Source organism: Psittacula echo (assembly GCF_963264785.1).
Source record: "Psittacula echo genome assembly, chromosome: 6".
Taxonomy (NCBI): domain Eukaryota; kingdom Metazoa; phylum Chordata; class Aves; order Psittaciformes; family Psittacidae; genus Psittacula; species Psittacula echo.
Window position 1 is genome coordinate 75231003 of NC_137743.1, and position 18109 is coordinate 75249111.

Sequence of the window (18109 nt, forward strand, 5' to 3'; positions counted from 1 at the left end):
ATGGATTAGTAGTGCAGCACTCACTGCTGGGAATGTATAAAAGAATTGGATCCTTTTTTTGGTAGTGCCATTACAACCCCATCACTGTATTTAATGGTGTCATTGATATCTTTGTTGTGAGATATCGCACAACACACACTTCGTATCAAGACAAAAACCCAAGAAACCTTGAACAAACAAATTAAAGAGGGCAGGAAAAATTCAGGATACCATTAGATTGATTATCCTCAATCTCTGCAAATATTTCAACAGATCTTATTGTGCTGTCTGTGACAGACACTAAAATGGGTAACAAATGCTGGTGACTATAACAAATGTTATGCTACTATGTTTATTTTTGTCTCCTTTAGAAAATGCTTTCTTATTTTAACTAGCCTGCAGCATGCCGAGTCTTTGTCTCCGCTTGATTAATGTAACTTCAAGGCAGGATTTATTAACTCATTTTCTGATACGATCTGCAGGCACTTAAAAAACATCCCCCCATCCTCAAATGCCAAAATCAAGAACCCCACCACTTAAATCAAGACTGGTGGACAGCCTCCAGTAATGAGAGTGAAGGAAAGGACACTGGCCAAGCTGAATTAAACATGCTTAGCTCTTTTCCTTTTTAGAGGTGATCTAAATTTAACATCCCATGAGATATTACAGTGCCTTTACCTGATAAGTTTAACAAAGCATAGACCGCTCGCAGTGCATTTAGTGTGTAGAGGTATTTCAGGATTCCAGGAACAGCAGGATGTAACCTTCACTTCACCTGGAAACATAAGCAATTCTTGGGGCAGTTGATAGGCTTCATAATGACAACTGGGAGAGAGCCAAAATCTGGAGCCAAGCTGACAGCCAGAAATAGATCCGCCGAGAGGCTTGTTTTGCACAGTCCAGAATGGCATATCAGAAATTGTGCGAACAGAAATATCAGGCTTGATCCAGCATTGCACAAGGAGAGTCAATCCTGACTATTTTCCTTTTTAAGTATCATGAAAGCTCGACTAAATAAATGTTGTGTTCAAGTTTCAGCTGTCTCAATATGTTGCAATACTTTTTCCCCAGATAGTTTTCATCTTGCTTACGGTTTTCTTTGTCACTTGCTTGAAATAAATGCAAGTGTGTATTCGATAGTGCGTGTTTGCAGTTAAAGTTATTGAGGTGTACATCACCTAAGAACTCCAGCTCCCCTGCTCCAGCAGCACAGGAATGGGGCAGCCAAGAGAGAAGCAGAGGTTTAAATCTCTTGGAGAAGGCGAGTAGAGAAGGGGGAAAAGCTGGGCACAGAGAGGACCAGAATGGGAGGGTGCAGGGGGTGGCAGGGAGTCAGGGGTGTGAAGGTTTATTCTCGTTGCTTCAGAAGCAGTGTGCTTTTGGGAAAGTGAACTGAGGTATGTTCTGGTTTGCACATCACTTACTAAATAATTAATTGTGATTATGTTTAATTATAGAATCAGCTCTATTGTCTTCTCTGTCTGGCTGGAGACACATGGAGTTTGTGGGTGGGGTGTAAGTGAAAGCCAGGTCCAGCTGACTGGGAGCAGAGAGCCAGAAGCCCATGGGAGCTCAGCCTGGGTTTCCAGTTCTAAATCCAGTTTGCTGTTGCAAAGGCCTAACTGGTGTGGAAGGGAAATAATTTAAAAGCAGGTAATGCAGGATGTGTTGTGATGGCTCTGCTCTCTTTTCACGGTTGAGCCATGCTCTAAGCAGTTCAGGTTGTCCTATTCCAAACATAGCATAAGCAATGTTCAAAGCAAGAGCCTTGTTGGAAGGTTTTTCAGTTTGGGCAATCTTGTTTCAGACATCTTTACTGCTACTACTTCAACCCTTTGCCGGTAATGGTGCTATTTTTTTCCCTTCTGTTAATGATGTACAATAGCTGTAATGAAGGAGAGCTTGGAGTTTTGGAAAACCGCCTAAAGCTGATGATTGGATTTTTCCATCCTCAAGATGCAGAAGAGTGTTTTGTTAGGCCTGAATTTCCAGCCTCTCACCCTGATCAGTACCGGATACCAGAATTCAGCCAGAGGGGTGGGCATGCTCCCAGGCTGCAGACAGCTTCACAATCTGCACAAGCTGCCCAGCAGAGTCAGGTTGGAGCTGCTGTATTTCTGTAGCTGTTAGGTAGCTTCTGATTAATTGTCGTCCAGCTAGCGATGTATACCAGTGGTTAACCTCAGGTTTTATTAATGCCATCGGCAATGGCAGTATCTGATGGTCATGTTAGAATTGCCATATTCCAACTGTTTCTGCACCAAGGAGTTCTGGAAATATTCAAGTCTTCATTTGTGAAGGCTTGGGTGCGTGGTTAAGTGGGAACTACCTACAGAACACATTAGCCTAACATGAATTATTCAGACATTTGTGAACAATTACTTAAAATCCAGAACCACTTACGCATTACTGAACATTTAACTGATCTTGGGTAGAGGGGAGGAAGCGCTGAATACGAACCCAGCATTGTTTATGACACACTGAACATTGCAGACTTCAGTTGAACAGCACCAACATCAGGCGAGGATGCTGTTGGTCCTGTTTAGTACCTGCGCCTTAGGGTTAAACCAGACTGGTAGCCATAGGCGTGCACTGGGATGTTTTCACATCTGGTCACTGAGCATTTCTTTGTGTTTTGATGCACTTGCCATTCGCCATTAGAATCAACAGATTGGAGGGACAGGCTCTTAGGCACTGAGGCTGTGGGCAGGTTCAGGAGATGCTGGCTTGTCCTGGCAAATGCAGACCCCCCTCTCCAGCTATTCCTTCTTTAAAAATCTAGGTTAAAAGTCGCTCTTGGAGCTAAACGTATGCTCTAGTTACAGTTTATATATACATCTTTTCCTAATCTCAGCAGAGCATAACAGCAAATGAAGCAGTGATCGATTCCCCACTGCTCCTGCAGTATGTTCCCTGTGTGCCATGCACCATCAGTGCTAGAGTCCTTTTTGTGGTCTGAAGGATGAACACAGCCTGAGGTTTTGGAGAAGCTGAATAGAAAGAGGTTGTTATAAATGACATGGAGAGAAATGAGGAGCTGTTACAGGAAAACCGAACATGTCTTGCAATGAAACTTCAATGCCCAACACATCCCTCTAAGCAACTTAGAGCACAGTGTGTTGGCAAGTTATAAAGTCATTGGTATGGGGGAAGTGTCAGAACACAGTTCTTTAGTGTCCTTTAAATGGTAGCTTAAAAACAACACAAAGATCTCTTGAAGTTTGGAAGGGACATTTACCCAAAGGTTTTCTTGCTTTCAGGAGTGTTGATTGGTGGTTTGTTGAATACCTCTGTGTGTCATGTAAGTCCTTGGGCATGGGAATGCAGTGGAACAAATTGAAATAAAGAGCAATGTTTGAGCATACATGCTGTCTTTTCTGCATTGCTTCATGTGCAGTTCTTACAAATAATGGGGATAGTCTGCAAAAAAAATGGAAGGACATGAAAATTAAATCAATTAAAAAACTTTTCTCCTGCAGTATTTGAAATGGTGAAGTGTCCAGGTTATTTAAGTAAGAATATTAACTCACTTAACAGTGCTCTCAGTTTGCCGTAATGCTTCCAGAGGATCAGTACGCTCTATTTATGGATTTGATTCTCCCCACTGGCCTTTCAGCAGCTTGGACAAGTATTCCTTAGGATTCGCTCAGTAAAAATCTAATAGCTCTGAAGCACCCCTTAGCAACCATTCAAGGATGTTCTTCTCCAAATACCAGCTCTGTGAAAGTACTTTGCTGTCAAAACCCACTATATAGAAATTGCAATAAAAAGTGCAATCTTTGAAACGATGATAAATTGAGAGCAAAATTCTCTTTGTATTTACTCAGCAATCAGCTCTTAAAACATAGTAAAAGGCTAACCCCTGATGCAAGTGAAGTAGACTGCAAGGCTTGTTAAAAAGTGGTTAGTGTTGAGTAATTTCTGTGCACGGAACTGTATAAATACTAAGCACCAGGGAAATGTGCTCTTAAGAATTAAGAGAAATCCTGTTAATGACTCTTCAGTCATACAGACTTTTAAGGAGTTAAAACAGCATTTGAGACATTCATGTGTTGTATGCTCAGAGGGAGAAAGTCCTAGATTAAAACTGGGAAGAGGAGTAGTCTTTGTGCTGTGACCAGTGGAAGGAAATAGATGTATGTGCTGTGACATTGCAAACAGCCTCGTAATCTTGATTAATGGAAGTACCTGCAGAAAAAGATGGAGGTGTTTGGCAAAACACTGACACAATCAATACCACTTTGAAATGATTTTGTGTCTTGCTACATTGTCTTTCTAGTTAAAGAGAAATGAGTACATGAACATATGCAAGTGTTTAGTCCAGCAACTTGATGTAATGCGATTAGAACAAGTAAAAGATCAATACCTAACTTCTTTTCACTCACAATACTGAATGATGGTATATTATATCAAATCAGCATAGGAACTGATCATCCTTTCCCTATCTGACTCCAGCTCCTGTCAAATGAAAATCTGACTTAATTAAGTCCTTGTTAGTGATTCAGGACATCTAAAATGAAGACAAAATACTTCATGTATGTCACAGTTACTTGACAAAAATTCTAACTGATTAGCAAGGAGCTTCAGCAGCCACTTCAGACATAGTAATTAAAATGATACTTGAGACAGTCCACTTAGATCCTGCATCTCTTCTGGGGTTCAGAGACCTGCCACTGCTGCTGGATAGTAGACCCGGCTATCCTCTGTGCTGTCAGATCCATGGAGGGGAATGTCACAAGGCCAGATTGTTTTCTGCCAGTGTGGGTTTTTGGCTCCACAAGACATTCTTCCATGGGGGTTTAAGCTCTCTATTGCTGAAAAAAAATCGTTGTGCTTTCAGGTCAATAAGCTAATTTTACCTTAATTTTACCTGGTGGGTTGAAGTCCGGCTTGTAATTGTCTCATATGCGGTAAAGATAGGGAGATAGGGATAGGTGCCTACATGTCTGCAGATAGTTTTATTTTTACAATCAGGCTAGTTACAGCACAAAGTAAGGGACACTCTAACAAAACTTGCTGACGAGTTTCATACTTGTAATAGTAACACTGTAGTAAAAGTGATGTGGTTTTTGTTAGCTGCTGGTGTATATTTTCAGGAAAAGTGAACAATCCCAGCTGAAACTCTCTGTAAGAATTTGGAAGCTCTGGAGAGCTGGGCTGATGAAATGGGTGTTCATCATTCCAAAACCTGCACCTTGCTTCATTCTAATAATAGTTATACATAACCTGCTCTGTGCTTGCTTTTTGTTTGTTCTTATTGTTCTTTTATTCGGAGTGTTTAGCAACTTCTGAATGTGAAGAATTCTAAAGCAAAGTATTTCTGTTAATGAAATAACCCATTGATGGTGTTGTCATGGGCTTTAGAAATTATTTCCCCAAATATTCTGCATCCTTCTTTGATAATTAGGAAGTGTCCTTATCTTCCCTTCAGGAATTTAGGGGGAAAAAAATGAAGTTATGGAAGGTTCATGCATGAATGTGGTTATCACTGAAGATGAAGAAAGTAATCTGTTCAGGTCGTTGGACATCCATCATCGCCACGTACATAACTGCACAAGTTCCATTTCATTACTGTCAGCTGTCGAATGGAGCGATACTTTTTCCATCCTACTAATGGATGTGGATGCACATTCTCAGTTGCAGCAAGAGCGCTGCAACATACTTCTGGCATATTTTTCCTAAACAGGTTGTTCTAGATGACTGTGAGTCTTACATGGAAACATGTCTTAGTATGTAATAAAGATTCTTCAATGTGTTGCTCACTTCAAAGCTGATACCTTTGAAAATGAAGTAAAATCATGAAATAGTAAATGAGAAAAATGCCCAACTGGAGAAGGTTGCACAGCAGTGACTCAGGATGGTTATTAAACTATATTGGTGTTAGCTCTTCTTTCCAATTCACAGGCTCTGATCTTTTTCTGTTATTCCTGTCTCTTGCTGTTACAATGAGCAGTGATAGATTCTAGTGTAATTAATTTATAAAAGGTAAATCTCATGGGAATAAGGGCTGAAGGGCTGAGGCCTTTGCAAATGGGTACATGGCAGCTCTCTCTGTCAGCAGATGTTATGTGTATCAGCAGTCTGAGGCTTATAAACTGTTTCAGAGGGACAGTAAATAAATACTGGCTTCTGATATAAGGAACTGCATGTAGATATGTGGTGGTGGACAAAAATTGAGATGGGGATCTCATATACATTCCAGGTTTAAAGGAACAGTGTTATTCTCAGTCTACTTTCTGTGTTAAGTAGCTGATGCTAATTAAAAAGGTCAAGCATTTCCTGTAAACCCAGGTGTCTGATCCAGATTTCTGGCTGAGGGAAGAAGGGTGAAACTCTCTTATTGTAGCCTTTCCTCCTTTATTAATGTAACAATGCGCAGTACTTTATTCTTTCCCTATTAAAAGAAAAACATCACGTCCAACAGTATTTTAACTTAAAAAAACCCAACCAACCAACCAACCAAAACCCAACAGATTTGATGTTTGTTGAGTGTTTGTCTTGGTTCTGATACTCTGTTTGAAATCTCAGCTTATGTGTCATCAGAGCCTGGCTGATACCTTGTGTTGAGTGCCGGGTGTACCTGCAAGTGGGTTCAGAGCCTAATCTGAGCTGCTGGGGGTATTTGTTGCATGGCCATTGGGTTGTGTTGCCCTTTAGCTTGAAATCGAACTCACTGCTTTCCTGTTTACTTTGTTATTTAAATATTGTGATAAATGGACATTAAATGGAAATATTTCGGTGTGAGCATTCTGATTTCATAAGCATTCACTGGTTCTTTATAGCTGTTAGTGTTAGCTTTGCACTAAGTATAGGAAATTTTCAGTAGTGGGCAGAAGATTAGAGAGTCACTTTAAACCACTTCTTTTGGTAGAGAAAAATGCAGAAATGAATCCGTCTCACTCTTAGCTGTATTCTGATTTGAGCTTGACAGATGAGGAAGAAGAGACCAGACTCTGAGGTCTGGTGTTTGCTTTCTCTGGTGGGGAATACCCTGTGGCTGTTCTGACATTGGCTGGGAAGGAAGCATGCTAAATGGTTCAAGTGAAATGCAATTTTTCTTTCTTTTTCCAAACATCCACTACAATACAAAAGCCAGCAGACAGTTGTGATAAAAGATGCTGCCTTAGTCCTTTTTCCAGCAGAGGAGTGGCAAGAATGAAATTCCAGTGTGAATCTTCTCAAGGGCATAAGGGATTAATTTGTCTTAAAATAGACACCATCAACTTAGAAATGTATTTTCCACACTTGAATATGATGAATTTTGCTGTGAAAAGATTGGGTGAAAATGGTATTTTCTCTGTTCTTCCAACTTGTTTATGAATTTTGAGATAACCTTTTTATGAGTTAGTTAAATTCTGCAGTCTTAGGAACTGTTGTGGGTTTATGTGCTGAAGGAGTCCTGCATGCTTCCATTTTGCAGAGTTATTTTAGACTCTGGTGATTACATGGCACCACAAACTCTTTGTTGCCGCTGGGACCACGAGGCAACCTGGAGGTGGGCAGCAAGCTCAGGGTGGCACACACTGCCTTTGGGACAGGTGACAGTGGAAGTGGGGCCACCGCCTGTTTCAACTAGATGCTTCAGAGGATAGGGATCTTTGTAATTTGTCCCCTTCTTTTCCGAGTCTTCAGCAGCAAGTTCTTGTAATTCACTAGGTTAGGTTCTGTCAGCTCAGTTAATAACTCAGATATTTGTCCAGAGCAAACCTAGGTAGAAGGACTTGAAATTGCCAGCTCCGGTCGTGTAACAGCGGCTGAGCATATGCAGTGCTCCCTCCCACTGACGGGCAGTGATGCCAGCACTACCAGAGGAATGAGCATGGCATATTGTTTCTCCCGTATGCCTGATTATTTATTTATGCATTCCGATTCATAATAGCATAATAACAGACTTGAAACAATAAGATAATTATTTTGCTTCTTGGGTGGTTAAAATTAACTGTGCTCGTTGCATATTTATTCAGTAAAAAGATACAAGATGTTTAGTAATTGCCCAGAAATTCATTATCTGCATAATGTTCTGTTTCTAAATGTGTATTGCATGACCATTAATCTGTGCCAACAGCAAGCATGCAGCAATATCTGATGTAATTAGTTTCCCCCTTACATGCCAAGGGAGAACATCTGGGCTAATTGCGTGTTGTTGACAAAGTTGCCATTCTAATGGGGGTCCCTGTTTCTGCACATACACACTCATTATATGTACAAACATACTCATGATTTCAGTTTATCCTCAAGCAAACTGATAGTTCTTGCTGGTGAGATACTCTTGGTGATGTGTTACTGGGGTCATACCATGTTTGTGAGCAGCATTAGTAACTGTTAGCAGGGGTAATATGCTCTCTTTTTAAACCTGTAACGCTGCTTCTTCTGTTTTGTTTTCCCAGCCGCCACTGGTCCAGGCAATTTTCAGTGGTGATCCAGAAGAGATACGGATGTTGATCTACAAAACCGAGGATGTCAACGCCTTGGTATGTGACTTGGCGTGTTACGTGCTTGTGATACGTGATCACCATGCTTACGAACTGTTGCAATGACAGTATTAATCATGTTCTCAGTAATTAACATGTAACAGAACGGGAATGATTTGGAAGTTAGAGATGTGGGGATTCAGTGGAATCCTAATTAGTTCTCTTGAAATAAGTATCTCAGGCAGGTGACTTTAAATTTTCTCAGTGTATGGTAATTATTCCAAATCTGCAGGTCAGGCAGGGACATTGTTTTCTCTCTTACTGAGAAAATGAATGAAAACAGCTGAAAGCTGCATGTTTTTACTCTCTGTAGAGTTTCCTTTTATGAAGAGTCTTTGCAGATCAGGAGCTGCTATTCAGCATTTGACTATAGTTGAAATAAAGCTTCACTATAAGTCTCAGCAGTGAGAGTAAGGAAGCAGTATCTTGGCCACGATTTGCCCACAAAGGAATTACTGTTCTGCAGATTGACTTATTCTAGCCAGAATAATGGTAAGCAGCTGTAAACAAGTAGCGGTTAACTGTCTGGCAGTGGAAAAAAAGTCTTCACTTGGGCTTTTTGCATAAGGTTGGGCTCTCCCCTGCCCCCCACCTTTGATTTTAACTTAAATCCTTACTGTTAGAAATTAACTCTGCCAGTCCTGACTACCATCTGTGGCCTCTGAAAATGATAAGAATATAAAGCAGAAGCAGAACGATGATTTCCAGGTGTTTCCTGGACTTTTGAATCAACCATCCTTTTCTTCACGTCTTTTTCTGACATAAAGCCATCAGTTTATCCATAGTTAACCCCAGCAGTTCGTCTGGTGTAGTCTTGGCACTGCAGCTTTTGCACGCAGTGGGGTCCAGCCATCTGGTTCAAAGCTGCAGAAAGGAACTGGAGAAGATCTGGTTAGCTGGAGCTCTACTCCATTTGCTGTCATGTGGAAGGAGGGAGTTGCGGTTTTAAATGGAGAATCTGATCGAACACGACCTTGATGTTAAGCTTTCCCTTTGATTATCAGTACCTGGTTGCTTTCTTCAAAGAAGTTCCTAAAAGTGCTTCTTTAAAGCAACGTCTCCCTTGAGTTTCTTCCTTATTTGTCTTCACCAATGGTCTCAAAAAGCCAAAGGAAAAAACCGAAGCCATCCAAGCAATAAAAAACCCCCTAACCTAGATGAACATGACAGTCCTAAAATTTCTTCGGTATTTCACTTCGTTTTTTCAAAATAGCATTACCTGTAGAAGGTTATTGCAGCTTCCCAAATGTTTTTATATCCTTTGGCTGCAAGTGTGGTAGTGATGGTTGCTAGGGAGATGCTCTCAACTGTCAGGTGCGATACTGAATGAAGAATATGTGTTTTGCAGATGAGTACTTAATAGAAATAGTCATTGAACTCGAATGGTCTTGCCCAGAATGCTGTTTGAGATGCTAGAAGTCCATCCAAGAAGGCTTTTTCGTGAGCAGCTGCTTTGTCAGGAGCAGTGAACAAAGCTGTTCTTTGGAGTAATTAGAAAAATACCAGACAACACAAATCCTGAAGGTTTTGTGTGTGTCTGGACAGTGATTGCAGGCAAGTGTCACATGCTTAAAATGTCACTAAAGACAGATCAAAAGACAGCATTCCCTCCCCCCCCTTGTGCTGTGAGCTGGCAATTTGCACCGTGTGCTTACATGACTATTTTAAGGGTGTTTTTAATTACTTCCATGTTAGTGTTTCTTTAGTGCTTGGTTCTCACGTGAGAGGAAACTCTGACACTGTTTGGCAGTGATTTGTCCTTTGTTGGTCGTTTTGGTTAGCTGCATTAATATTGGAATAGTTCATGTAGAGGTAGGATGGGGAAATGAAATAAAACTCCATTTCTGCAGCAGGCTTCCCAAATTTCCGAAGTTTTAAAAATGGGGTTTTGGAATCTGCAGCGAGAGGTTATTTGGAAGGGAGAATTAAAAAGCACATGGAGAAACTATGCAAAATTAGGGATGTAGATGCATACTTCCTACGAGAAAATCAATCTCAGAGGAAAGTTTGGAGCAAATCAGAAGTGTAGAAGGTTACTTGGTTTGGGGTTTTTTTTTTGTGATCTGGTAAAGTAATTAGCATCTTTCCTAGCCAGGAAGTGTATGTTGAATGAAATGGCTGCATTCTGAATGCTGCTATAATTGTAGCTTCTCTTTGGCAACCAAGTGAAAGCTGTAGCTGTTTGGCTTAGAAGAGTGGGTTTAGTTCACTCTGCCTCCCTAATCCCTAGCTATGCTTTGGGGGAACATGATGCTACTTTTGCACCATGGGGGCATGGACAGCGTCATACTTGGCTGGCGATGAGTGATTCCTTGCCGATGGGTACTGCATATGCACTATTTCCGTGGGAAATGTGGTCCTCCTGTGGGCAGCGTTCAGCAGCCTGTTTTCCTGGGGCAGTTGGGATTTTGGGTTGGACCATCCAGACCATGTCACGATTTTCTACTAAACCAAAATCCTTCCTGTAAAATTTCCATTTTCATCTCAGTCTTCTGCTTTAGTTACTTTTCAAAATATTCAAAGTCAAACAAAAAAAGGCAAAACCCCCTTCCGGCTTTCTTCCCCATAACAAATGTGGTATTTGCAAGCCAAACCAGACATTTCTTTCTCTCTCTTTTTACCTTTTATCCCCTACTCCTGCATTTGCTCTTGGATAGAACCCTAAGAAACGAAATACACACAAAACTTCGATGTCCCCAGAATATCTTCCATGCATTCATGGTTTTTTTGGTAAGTAAAAAGTATACCCACTCACTCCACAGTGAGACTGTTGAAGCAACATCTGCTTTCCCAAAACTTGGTTGCTTCTGTTTCTACTGTTGGGGCATGGTTGCTGATACGGCCTTCTGGGCTTGATCCTCGTAGCTGCTTTGCTCAATGCTCTGCCAGCTGCAGCTTCTTCTCACTGCTTGCTGGTGCCAAGAGCTGCTTGTGCACATTGTTCCCCACCCACTTCCACCAGGAGATAGGTTAGGAGAAGGTGATGTTTTAGCTGAATTTGGCTTGTTTCCATTCATGCGAAGCTGCAAAGCCAGGTGTTTATCCAGGTCTTCACACACCCAAGTTATATGTATTTCTGTAATATCGCTAAGCATGCTGTTTGATGTGGTCTGAGTGCTTGAGGGTACAAGTGTGCACACATGTAGGATTGTGAGTCTGAAAGGCTTTGCATGCTTGGTATAGCTAATGTGAAAACCAGCTTGTTGTTCACTTTGGAGTGACATGTTTGACATGAGGGACCTTGATGTGGTATTTCAGTTATCTTGGGAACCAGAGCCCTGTCTCTGCTGTCATCCAAGGAATGACAGTTTTCTTTCTGGCACTGTGGAGTCTTGCAGGAGAATAAAATTATCCTGGAAATAGATGCTCCTCTTCTAGATGTAGTTTTGCTGTGCTGGAAAGTCTTCCGGAGGATTTAGTCAAGAACTTTGGAAGGCTTCTGCTTTGACACAGTTTGACAGTTTGGTGCTAGGTGATAGCTGTGTTTCCAGTGGGCATTTAGCCCACTGTGTGGTGTGCTGTTAATTTGAGAGGGAAGTAACAGAGACATTTCCTTGTACAGAAGGAAATTGTGAACAGTTATTCTCTGTTGAGAATTGAATATGAAATTGCATCCATGTTTCCAATGTAAGGTAGCCAGCGTGACTTCTGTTTAGAGTATTTTTTTCTCTTAGAAAATATGGGGTTTATATATTTTATAAAGAAGATGTTTGAACTGTGAAGAAGATTCTGTTGGAGTTTACTGAGAGTCTGAAATATTATGAGTTATTCTGTACAGTATGCTAGTATATCAGTGGGTACTAAATCATATATATCTTGCTGGTGACTCGTGGTGACAGTAAAGGATGTCTCCATTAAAAGCTCACGGCAGAGTTGGTTGTTGCTGTGTTATTTTCTTTAAAGGCAGCAACGTCAACCTGAAATTGCTGGACTTTCTGAATCTGCTTTTCCCATCAGCTCAAGTGATACATGCTCCCACGTCATCACCTCCCCAAGTCAATATTGCGTTTATAAAATTGGAGGGGTTATTTAAGTCTATCTTCTGAGCCTTACGTTGGAAACTCGCTCCTACAAACATTGAAACCTTTCCATTAATTAGGATAACAGTTTCTATGGTCTCAATCTAGGATGAGGAATTGATTTTAAAAGTTATCTTTTTCTGTTGTGATGACTACTGTTAGCTAGTTATGAGTTAGGGAGGCTGACATGAGGAAGGAAAGTGTTGGATGGAGGGGGAGAGAGAAGATGATTTTTCTTGTCTCTAGAAGTATCTCAAAGTATTTGCCTCTTCCACCTCATGGCCACTTGGTAATTAAAGACTTAGTCCAGAAAAATCTTTGTTTCTGGGGTTAAACTGAAGACCGTGAGGATGAGAGGTGCTGGAACAGGGATCTGTGTTTTCAGATGGGACTTTCTATGCTTGGTAATAGCAGAAAGAGCAGCAGGCATAAGTTACACAGCTTGACTTTCACCTCCCAGGTGGTGCTCATACTTAAGCATTTGATTTGCTTTGTGAATTACAGGCTTTAATAAAAGAATCTGAGAGGGAGGAAATCCTGAAGTCGCAGAGACTCTCCTTGTACAGCATCAGCTTTTGGCTCTGAAGCGGTTGTAAATAGTCCTAGAAGTAGCTGCTGCTTTGCTTTTGGCAGTAGTTCCTAACCAGTTCCCAATATTCAGTTTTCCCGAAGTCAAGTTGTATCTGAATATTTGTTTGTTTTAATGGTACCTTTTGTGTTTTTACATCAGGTGTACTCAGATGTAACAACAGTAAATGGGACAGCTCAGCAGGAGGCTGGTTTCTGTGACTGTTTTCGTTAGACTTGTATCAATGGAAGTTGTAGCCGTTCATTTCTCTCTAGTACAGTTGAGTTTATTCTGCCACCCAGGCAGATGCTGGCAGCTTGAAGGTGAAATCCAAACACTTACACCAATGAAACTTGGTTTGGTGGTGCATTAACTGCTTCTGTGCTGAACTATTCCTGCTGGCTGCTCAGACGGGTGACAGAACCAGAATATAGACATTTATTTGCTGTAGCAGTTGCACATACATTTTAGTAGTAAATAACTAGTAAATAACTAGTAAATAGTAAACATCTTCTGATCTGGACATCTGCAGTGGATATAAAAGTTCAAATCCAGAATCTCCTTTGAGACACAGGCTGTGCTGAGAAGAAACTGTTGGCTATTTTCTTAACATGACTGATTATTTTACATATGCTGATATGACTGATCTTAGCCCCTGTTCTGCTACTCTTCATGTACTCTAAGGCTCTGCGCCAATAAAGCACTTATGGACTAGCCTAACTTCAAGCCTGTGAAGGGCTTTATCGGTGTCCCTGTGATCACTTGAGCGCTTTAAGCACGTGTTGAGTGTTTTTCTTGCGGGGGCCTTCTGTCTGTGACTGCCTGTTTGTTAAATGCTTCATTTCCTTTATCTGTATGCTTTCTAAAAACAAATGAGTACTGATAATGCAGCAGCATCTTTTCTGTGAACTAACAGAAGTCACTGACACAGGTTTGGGGAGAGGGTGTTTCTCTCATCTCAGCATGTTTTTATAGCCATTGTTTAGCTTATCTACAGTCTCTTACTGACCTTTGGTTCCTCCGAGAACTGCACTTGAAGCAGGTCTGATTATTTGTCAAACTATCACCATTTCTTCCCCCCACCTCCTTTCCTTGCCTTGATAATGTATGGTCAGGTTTGAGGTACTTCCAGACCTTTCCCAGAAATGACAAGTTTTCTTTCTATTCCTCTATTTCTGTTTGTAGCCTTCAGTCTTTAGCTCGTTATTGAACTACTTGCGCTCCTTTTACTACCATCATGCCGTAAGGATGTCTGTAGCTGGATAGATGCTAGTGCATGGGCCAGGCTGAAAGCCAGTGAGTTATTTAAACCTGACTCAAGTGGTACATGGCTTTGAGGAGGATGCAAGGAGCGTGCTTGGGCAGATGGGCTCTGGTTCCTTTGTGCCAGCCCTGTGCAGAGCGTAAACAGGAACTTGAGGATGTTCCTCCACTGAGTTGCTCAACTGCATGCTCAGCTGCAGGCACTGTGTGTGGACTTCTCCCTGCCAAACTGAAAACGTTGCCTGCAGGGCTCTTTCATGTGTTTTTAGTTTTCTATACCACACTGCGTTTTGTCACTGGTTAGTTCATGTGAGGGTGAATTCTTACTTGTGTCTCATTGTGATAAATGGAGGAACTTGAGGGTTTTTTTCTCTTGGAGAAATTAAGCTTAAATTCCATTGTGTGACTAAGCCTAACTTTTTCTGAAGACTTGATTCACACTTAATTTGATAGGATTTTGCATCAGTTTTAAGAAGTGAAAGCAGATGATACTTTCCAGAGCGTTGTTCCTGCTACAAGAAGATAAAAATTCAACTTTTCTGTTTATGTCCTTTCCTCCCTCAGATATCAAATGTCCATCAGATTTACAGTTTAGTATACAACATTGCTTATAATCAATAAAGCACTGAACACCTTTGCGTCCTTGATACAGAAAATTGCTTGGTCTTGTATCATTAGCATTCAACTTCAAACTACTCTGTTCTGGTTCCTGAGTGGACACTGCTGGATGAACACTGCTTAATATTGCTTTAATGTGCCTACCATGAGAGGAGGTGAAGTAAGGCACCTTTCCCTCTGACCTGTAACAACCAGGGTGTCATGTAATCTGTCTTTCAAGTGTTTTATGTCTATGCCCAATCTGGAAGATCAAAATCCACTGCAGCAGAATTTGAGGGCTACGTACATCGTGTATGGTTGAAAAAAACCATACAAATACAACATTTAAACATAACTTATTCTGGTGACCAGTGGCTCTGTGCCTCGTAGTGCTGGAAAACAGTTTTCAGCATTCACATTACAATTGGCTCTGCTGCACTGATTTGTCCACATTTATAGCATACTTTGAAGGCGGTCCAAAAGAGCTTGTGATTGATGACCTCCTGGGCATGTTAAAAGTGATATTTTATTTTACAGTCTCAGAGTTATGTTTCAAGGAGAGAGTGCAAATACCAGCAGGGTTTCTGTGCTGGTATCATTTTCAGGAAGTGGTGAATCTGTTACCAGTTTACAATATTTAATGCTGGTAGGTTGTGATTTGGGAAGTTTGATTGATAAGTCTCTTAGAACTTATTTTGTATTAATAAGAAACTGAAAAGAAATACATTTAGCAGTAGAAAACATGGGTCAAATAACATGATTAGCAGTATTAGTAGTTCTTGGGATTTTTGTTGCCCATATTACAATGTTTAGCAGTTTCTTTTAAAGGCCTATGTTCTGGAATCATCTGGCTAAAGCAGTAAAAGAAAGGTGGGGTTTTTCTGGTTCTGTAAACACTGCATTTACACCCCTTGAAGGGTGTAAAGAAGATTGTGAAAATGTGACTCCTTAAGGCAGAAAATTACAGAAATAAAAGTAGATGTATTTCAGAAGTTGTATATATGATTATTAACAGTTTTAAGTTTAAAGACACAGATCTGACTGGTAATATTTTCTTCATTTGTGTTCCATTTTGGGCTGCTGTAGACAACTAGGTACAAGAACCTTTGTAGACTTAAGGGGATTGCATCTTATCCTTATGTGTGGTTCAAACCATTCTCCAGAGATATCCTTCTGATTGAGTCCGGTGTTATATTGTTAGTGCAAACTGCATTGCGAAGTCTGATGTCCAAAAGCATCTGAATTATGTCACCGCAATACTTGTAGTGGAAAATGTTTCCAAAAGAAACCCAAGGATGATGTCTTTCCTCATTTTAGATTCGATTTTATCTACTTCTAATTGGGATATCAGAGTAAAGACAAGGTCTCTGAAAGGTCTGGTGGAACCAAGTGACAAAAAAGTCGAGGTTTATTGGGAGGAAATGTGTTGTTCAGACCATGAACTTTGTTCTTGCACTAGTTGAGGTTGCATTTCTAATCATAAACACAAATACACATAGAAAAATAAACACGATCTACACATCCGTTGCTCTTTAGCACTAACGCTTGCAGTTATTGACCACGTTTTGTAACTGTACAATCTGTGGTTTTGTAGGATGCCGAGAAACGAACTCCTCTTCACGTTGCATCATTCCTGGGAGATGCAGACATCATCGAGCTTCTCATTTTGTCAGGTAAGGTAGTACCCCTCACTGTTACTAACTGGTAAAGCAGCTAATCACAAAGATGCAAGGAAGACCCAGCAAGGCATACGAGTGAGCTTTGGCCAGTGTCTGCTTCTGAGTTTCATAGAGCTGGTCGCAGTTGTTGCAGGCTTAGAAAATATCTTTAAATGCGGTGATACAGTTATAAAACATGCACTGTGACAGAGGAATTCATAAAGAAAGCAGCTAGGTTTTTAAAACTTCTAAACATTCAAACTGACAGTATTTGTGGCTTGCTGAAGTACACATTTGAAATGCAGGCTCACGTCCTGGAGTACAAGCCAAGAATTCCTCTTAAGCAAAAATTATTATGGAATAATAGCAAAGAAGTTATGAATGAGTTTGAATGAATTGTAAGTGGTATTTACATTAGAAACGCGGGCCTAAGAGATGGGAAGTTGATTTGGAGAATAGAAACTGTGCAGTAGGAGGTATCTAACCAAAAAATCAAACAATGCTTCCAGAGTGTTGTAGTGGCAAAAATCATGATCAAAATATGTCAGAACAAAGCATAAAGCAGACACCTCTCACGAAGTACACACAGGCCATGGCAAAGTCCTGCATGTGCTTACAGTTTTTTTCTACACTGGAGAACTGTAAGGGTAAAATTATGGGGGTTTTAGAATGTGGGATTGAAAGGAACCTCATGGTACAAATGTCTAACCCCTTGACAGCAGCCTTGCTATGTGATTGGTTTCACGAATTATCAGACTGCTTCTTCAAATATTGCTTTTCTTTTTCCTTTTTTCTTTAGAAAGTTATTTCAGAGCTGGCAGTCCGGTGATTGAGGCACCTTCACATTTCCAACCTCCAATCCTAGATTAATTCAGGCTGGAAGGGGTTTTTAGAGGTTACCTGATCCAGCCCCCTGCTTAGAGCACCAGCCACTTTCCAAGGTCGAGCAGCTGCTAATGGGCACATGCAAACCACACAAGGTTATTTCTTTGGGTTATCAGCCTATGCACACCTGGGGAAGGCAGAAAGTGAGAATTCAGTTTGCTATAGCTATGCAGTTTCTCTGTACGTTTTTGAGGGCATTCTGAGTTGTCTGAGTGCTTAATGAGGGTAACTAATTGGACAGATATCACATATCAGATCTTTCTGCTCTAACTCTGATGCCAGCAGAGTGATTTAAATGAACAGGTTATGCTTGGGTGGGTTTTCAGTATGCTAAATGCAAACATGATGTTCTTCACCGGCAGGTAAGAGTTAATAAACTTGATCTGGGCATGTGTTCTTGCAGTGTGTGTGTGGTGTTTGTCATACACTGTTGTTCCACTCTGGTGTGAGAAGATTGCAGGAACAATGTCTTTTTTCAGGTGTTGCAAGTTACAGCACAGACAATATCCGCATAAAGAAAAAGGTGAAGCCACTCTGCCCACTTCTTCATTGAATCCCAATAGCATAAAACATGTCATGGTGAACATTCTTGGTTTTGTTCACATTCCTAGTGAGGGAGTGAGTGTTCTTCTGGGACACTTAGCTCCAGCATCTCACTGGCAAAATGTC

At 40.8% G+C, this 18109-nt stretch overlaps 1 protein-coding gene across 1 annotated transcript in view; it reads left to right on the forward strand.

Annotated features, from left to right (window-relative positions):
- Positions 1 to 8414: 8414 nt before the first annotated feature.
- The window catches only part of ANKRD44 (ankyrin repeat domain 44), a gene marked incomplete at its 5' end in the record, with an annotated part of 69390 nt that continues 59695 nt past the window's right edge, over positions 8415 to 18109 (forward strand). Inside the window, 2 exons of the mRNA XM_080621328.1 lie at positions 8415 to 8450; positions 16492 to 16570. Of these exons, the coding sequence (XP_080477454.1) occupies positions 8415 to 8450; positions 16492 to 16570 (115 nt within the window). The remainder of the gene's footprint in view (positions 8451 to 16491; positions 16571 to 18109) is intronic.